This window comes from Epinephelus moara, chromosome 13 (assembly GCF_006386435.1).
Source record: "Epinephelus moara isolate mb chromosome 13, YSFRI_EMoa_1.0, whole genome shotgun sequence".
NCBI classification, from domain to species: domain Eukaryota; kingdom Metazoa; phylum Chordata; class Actinopteri; order Perciformes; family Serranidae; genus Epinephelus; species Epinephelus moara.
In genome coordinates, this window is record NC_065518.1 from 6,297,258 (window position 1) to 6,304,227 (window position 6,970).

At 42.4% G+C, this 6,970-nt stretch overlaps 1 protein-coding gene across 1 annotated transcript in view; it reads right to left on the minus strand.

Moving 5' to 3' along the window:
* Window positions 1-5,881, minus strand: part of wnt3 (wingless-type MMTV integration site family, member 3) — a 36,766-nt gene extending 30,885 nt beyond the window's left edge. Inside the window, exon 1 of the mRNA XM_050060976.1 lies at window positions 5,508-5,881. Within this exon, the coding sequence (XP_049916933.1) occupies window positions 5,508-5,587 (80 nt within the window). The 5' untranslated portion in view covers window positions 5,588-5,881. The remainder of the gene's footprint in view (window positions 1-5,507) is intronic.
* Window positions 5,882-6,970: the final 1,089 nt, after the last annotated feature.

Genomic DNA, 6,970 nt, shown 5'->3' on the forward strand with positions numbered 1-6,970 from the left:
AATTCAAAACATAAACATGATTTGCGGACTACAAAAATTTTTTTTAGATGCAAATATTCTGGCTGTACTATTGTTGTCAGTGAGATCAGTATGTTATATGAACATTATTCCTTAGTCTCTGTGACATATTAGGATGAGTTTACGACTATTTGCTTTAGATTTCTTACATATAGCTCCTTTAATGATATGGGTTGCCAGATTGTGCGGGGCAAGTAAAATGCCACGTTGGGCTAGTAAATCAGGCAGCCCACTTGCCTAAGGGCCTGAAAATGCGCCCGATCCAGCGTCCTTTTTCTTGTGCGGCCGCTCCGAACACTTCTAGTTGAAAATGTTGAACTTTCCAGAAAAGGCGCTGTTGATGTCACTGCTGCTCCTTTAGCTAGGCTACTGTCACAACAAAGGCCAAAGCTAGTTTGTAGGAGCAGATCAGCCGGCGGACTCTGGATGTTGCTTGTGAGTGTTGTGCTTAAATCATCACCTTATGCGTCGTAAGCTTGTTAACTGTGTATGTCAACCCTCTGTTTATGTAGCGTTATGTTAGCTTCCTAGCTAATGTTAATACCAAGATATTGTTGTCATAGAAACAAAACCCACCCGCAGTGCATCATTATAAAAAGCGCTGGAAGTGCTTTTCTTATAAAGCACTGGGATGAAGCACTCCCCAGCGCCCTGCTACCGCTTTGCTGCTGAAGGAAAATGCTAGGTGGACACATGCCCTAATCGGACAAGCAGTAAAAACAATTAAACGCATTGTTTTTTTTTTCTGTACCTGATGATTAAAGTAGCCAGTGAGTGAGCCTCCTCGCTTCCTTCTCACCTCCTTCGAGAGTTGCACATGTGCAGTACTGATTGGGCACTCAAGAGAAAATGGTGGCCGGTAAAGATACGAGCTGAAGCACATTTCAGTTATCTTGGAAACAGGAGTTTAGTTCAGTGGTGTTGGAAGATGTTGGTAAAACTCCAACTATGTACTTCGTAGTTTGTCGCAAGTTTGAGAACAATTGAACAGTTTGTTTAGGGGCAAGTAAAAATTGACTTTGGGCAAATAGCCACTAGCAAATGCCTGCCATCACCCAGTATTGTTCTGTATTTGCATTGAGAGCATCGCCATAGGGTGAGTGATGCAAGTAATTCTGGGACTCTGATTTTCCATTATATCCTTAATACTTTTTTTTGCCAATATGGACATGAAATAGGTCTTAAATTACATTCATGGTGTCCTTAAAAAGGTCTTTACAAGTCTTAAAATAACTTGTTGAAACCTGCAGAAACCCTGCCATTGTGATGGACAACATTATTTAAGATCAGTGTATAAAAATACATTTAAATGCATCTGAATCACAAGATGTTTATTTAAAAATGTTTTGCAGGGGTGATACACCTGCATAGGGTCATTTTAGAACATATTACATAGTCATGCATGTCTTTTTTTTTTTTTTTAGGAATTTACTTCCTCCATTTTCCCTGAATATCCCTGTAGATGTCACTCTGTGGAGACATTTCTCTTTGGCTTTAGCCCAAAATTGCCTTTGACCCTGGCCCTATTGCGGCCCTCAGCCATTCATAATGGAACCCTGAAGTTTCTTATGAATGACATTCTTCTGGACTTTCCTGCTCTTTTCTCTACCTTCCACCACACTGCTGAGAATAATACCCGAACATCCTTGATCTTTTCACACAAGGCGGCAGACGCGAGGATTTTCCCGCAGTAAGAATCATTTAAGTGATCCCTTTGCCAATGGTAGGGGTTTTGGGGTTGAAGATTGGATTGAAGATTGGAGGTGGGGGGTGTCACAGTCAGATAATGACATTCCTGAGACCCAGAGATGGACTCTAGAGCCCCATATAAGCCGCTCAGGTTGAACTGGAAAGGTCTGTGTATGGGCCGGGCAGTTTGGGAAACCTAGATAGCTTTGCGTGAGATCTTTCGAGAGGTATGCTGCTGACATTATTGAGGCTACGTCCACAAGTAGTCCTTCAAACTGCAAACACGATTTTAGTCAGGAAGCGACATTCAGGCTTGTACATGCTTCAAATTTTAATTAAAGGATGTTAATTGAATCACTGAAAGCTTAAACAAGGTTCAGAGACTAATTGTAGAGTAGTATTTACGTGTTATACATTTTAAATTGTTATTCTGCACTGTTAAATGGTATTTCTGTTATTTGATCTGATGATGCAGAGTTACTTCTAACATCTACACTTGTAGCAGAGGCTGAATATTAAGCACTTGTGACTGCTCCATATTGCTTATGTTTCACTGCCAATTAGAGCTGCAACGATTAATCGATTAATTGTCTGCAATTAAATTAATCGCCAATTAATTTGATAATCGATTAAGTGATTTTTAAGAGAAAAATTATTTAAAATTCTCTGTTTCCAGCTTTTTAAATGCGAATATTTGCTGTTTTTTTACTCCTCTATGACAGTAAACTGAATATATTTGGGTTTTGGGCAAAATAAGATATTTGAGGACATCATCTTGGGCATTTTTCACCATTTTCTGACATTTTATAGACCAAACAACTAATCGATTAATCCAGGAAATAGTTGACAGATTAATCGACAATGAAAACAGTCGTTGCAGCCCTTCTGCTAATAATGTTTCATCTGAGTGGAAGTGAAACAAAGTCCTGTCAGGTGCACTAATTCCAAGAAAGACTGGTTGATCAGGACTGCATTGGTTGCTCTTAAAGCTGCTGCTGCTGCTGCTGCTGATTTTAGCACCAGCAAAGTTTATGCTGACCATTCTCATAAAACATTGTCAAGACAGATTTGTTGTTTGCAGCAAAAACACTTGTATAATTTCTTTATCCGTCTCTCTATCTCAGTTTCCCTCTGTCCCTCCCCACACAACAATGCAATTTTAAGTAAGCATAAGCATTGAAAAATTTAAGGGGAAAGTGGAATCCATGTGAGATGGCCCTCCTTAAAAATGCACACAAAGAAATATCCAGTGTACAATGTCTCCGTTTTCTCATGCAGATGTAACAGGGGTGATGATAACAGAGGATTAAGAAAATAACAGTTATTGGATTTAAACATCTCGCGGCTCTGCGGTGTGAATATGACAGACTTAAACCGATAATCACCGCTGATGCTCGATGGATGGTATCGGACTAAATTCAGCTGAGGTAATTCCCTGCTGAAAGTGACTGTCATCATTCACTTTACAAACCGCCGCTATTTACGCAAAGAACACAAACACACAGCTGGCTGACAGAGTGGCTTAAGCTGTTCTGAAAATAGCTGATGAGTTAAACCACACAGGCTTCATACAATACTCGCCGTGACTCTTATTAACAACCTTGGCGTTTGATAAGAGCACAGTGTTATGTCATAAGCTTCAGGTTCTTAGATATTGATATTCCTCGATGATTAAAGGTTAAAAGGTGAAACCAACACACAGCATTGAGTCCAAGAATAGATGTTTTTTTCCCTTTTCAAACCACACAGAGAGGATGGCGTCAGATAATTGGACAGAGACACTGGGACCTGTAGATTATGAGCCACAGTGCAGCTTTAAACTGTCATGAATACTCTTAAACTTTGATTTTTCGCATTTTGTACAAAGCTGCTGTTTCCCCAACATTCTTGCATTTCAAGAAGGCAATTTACTGCTCTGTCTCGCCTCTTCCAAACCCACCTCATTAGTTTGCTATGTCTTTCTACTACACCTCATCTTCGTCCACGCATATGTGCATATCACTGGAGTTATTTATGCTCTGTTTTGTTTTCAACACCCCATCTTGTAAAAGCAGGGCTGCCAGGCATAAAGCAGTCAAAAGTGCTCTTCCCTCCAACCCGTCCCACCTTGGCTGGAGAATTTATGGCCAAGTCATCGCCCCTGAGACAGAAGCTGAGAGGAGAGAGGCTGCCTGGGCCCTTTGCTGAAACTCAGCACCCTCTTGTTTGACGCACCACCTCATTTTGTCTCCTTTTGGACATGTTCGACACCGCGGGGTGATGCTACTGACAGCGCCGTTTGACACCCATTCCTCAGCACCTGCCCAGTCACCTGGAGCTACGGCTCTGCTTTTCATCTCCCCACCTTCCCAGTAACCCCTTCCCCAGCCTACACTTCAAAATTTGTTACCCAAATCAAAGGTGGAGGGCATTGTTGAGGTTCGAACATTATACCAGTGTCATGTAAGCTCCTTGAACAGAACAGCTGCAGGTAATTCACACAGAGAGAATCCCGGGCTCTTTGTCGCTGTTGTCTGATGGTTCTCGCTGAAGCCAGGAGTGGGTGTAAAGTCCTCTTTGCCATTAACACTTCAGCCCTGTGGCCTGTGTGCTTGGCAGCTGCCTGCTCTGTAAATGAAACCAGAAGATGCTCGCGGTTTGGACAGCAGTATGGTGGGACCACATGCTAGTTGGGCTACTAAAAAGTGCAGTAGCTCTGACAAGTATTGTGTCGTGAGCCAAAAGAGCTTTGTCATACGCCTACGCAAATATCTCCAAAATAGAAGCTTTATGTTACAAAAGAAGACCAGGAGCTATGAGGTCAGCTGCATGTAGCTGAATTTGTAATGAGATAAACCTCTAAATTTCAGTTACTGGTGCCAACAGCGATCTTGGATAATTTAACAAAGACTAAAACCCTGCGGCACCTAAACATATTGTCTCCTGACAAATCCGTAGTGGAGGGGGTGAATTGTGCTACAATTGAAAAGCAAAATGATATGCTTAACTGTTTTTCAGAAAGAAAGAAATTAATTACAGCTGGTACCCCATGGCAAACAGCAAATTTGTAATATTTTAAAAATTGTGTACAGGTTTGTCAGTTGCAAGATTTTGTGTTCAACGCATGTCATACATCTACCCCCCAAAAAACCCCAATTCAGATTCAGTTCACGGCTTGTTTGGGGGCCGGCGGCCTGAATGTAGAACAGTGACGCACAATAGCAAACAAAACAAAATGATCCTATAAGTCATGATTGTTGCACTCCCTGAGGCACTCCTAAAATTATATGGTCACAGTTAAAGCCAGAAATTGATTATGGTTTAGAAACAGAAGCCTTTGTTGAGTCTTCATGAGCAACATCAGTGTCATTGAGCGGTATCTAAAATTTATGTAATAATGAGTGATCTTACTGACTCACACTGTTGTGTGGAAATGCCTTGTAAGTCCTTACAGTGCTGCTGACAATTCATATCAACATGGCAACCACTCGCTTATGTATTTTCCCTTTAAATTCAAAAAAAGAAGTCCACATTTGTAACCATTCAGTGGTTCCCAAACTAAAAATTCAACCTCTTTGCATCACAACATACTCCAATATGATAAATGGACCTGAGTGTGGAGGGGAAAAGAACGGCGAGCCTTTTCCGTTACACTAGTATTTGAGGTTAAGATTCTTTGGACTGGGCCGGAGAACATTTTTCCACGCAGTCAACTGAAAGTGCACATTCTGCCCTCTCAGAAATGATCATTTGACCAAAAAGACTCTCTCTCTTTATGCGGCTATAGGGTCTGATGCTGAAACTGTGGATTTAGTACTCACCACCAGATGGGATAGCCTCCAAGCACCCGTGAGCTGGACAACCACACACACATCAAATATCCAATCAGATACAAATCCATGAGGTAAGCCTTGTAGTGTGTGAGAGGGTAAATGGATCAATACATAGAACTTCCAGCAGGCAATGAAGAAGAGTTTCCAGGAAGAGAAGCTTTGGGGCAGCTTGATTGTTGAATGAGGGGAAGATTAAAATGATATTGAAAAAAAAAATTCTTCCTCCTGTTTTCCCCCCTTCTTTGAGTCGGGCCAGGAAAGTGTGTCTGTCTCCTAGTAGTTAAGAGAATAAGTGTCTCTTACACACATGCACACACGCTCCTACCCGTCCTCTCCTTCCCTCCCTCTCTCTGAGGTTCTTCCCTAAGGTAGATATCTTTTTCTCTCTCTCTCGACTTTTTTCTCCCTCAGGATGCCTCATCCACAGGCCCAATATTAAAGGGGGGGAGAGGCGGGGGGAATGAGGTTTGGAGATGTCAGCTGGCAAGCCAATCACAGAAGATGGCCTTAGGTTACGAAAAAAAAAATTATTATTCGTTCCCATCTGTCAATCACACGCCACCCCCTGGTAATGTGGAAAAGAAAGGAAAGAGTGAAAAGAGGGAGGGAGGGAGGGAAATGAGAGAGGGAGGTATGGGGAGGGACACATGAAAAAAGGTAGTTACTCAACTTGTTTCATGTGTGATCATTAAAAAAAAAAAAGATTCCCCAAAGTGGCTGGAGGTAGGTGAAGGGATGTAGGCCAGCCTCGCCGGAGAAGACTCTGCGGTTCGGGGTTTACACCAGCTGACGTACATGTTGACACATTGATTTTTAGGGGTTGTGCCCTGACTAATTGATCCGGATATACGTGCATACTGCGCACACACACTCACACGTCAACACATGCATAATCTCTGTCCCACTCACTGGGACATATACAGTGAATTTTCTAAATTGTTGTCCGCCCACCCCAACAGGGGAGGACATAAAAGGGGACACAATAAAGCCATAAACTGCGGTGGTGGCTGGGCCAGGCATGCAGGGGTTATATGCTTCAGCGGCCCAAAGGCGACACATTTTACATCAATACTATTGTCATTCTGATGGGCTGTGGGGCGAGCAGCCGTGGGACGGGGGGGAGGTGGAGGAGGAGGGAGAGGAGAGGGAGACAGATAGAGAGTGAAGGAGGAGGGTGGGACACTTGTGATGGACTTAGCCTGAAGTAACCACGCATTTGATTCACACACACACACAAGGAAACTGATCAGGACGAATACAAACAAGATACCAGCAGAGATCAAACACAGTCAGTCGTCGTGATAACAATCTAGTTAGGAGTTTTGTCTCAATGGATTATCAGCCATGGAAAGAATGACCACCAAAGACGTGACCGCTGCAGAAACCAGTAATGAATGGGTTCATCAGTATTAAGTTCATACTTCACAGAACATAACTTTTTATGAAAACTG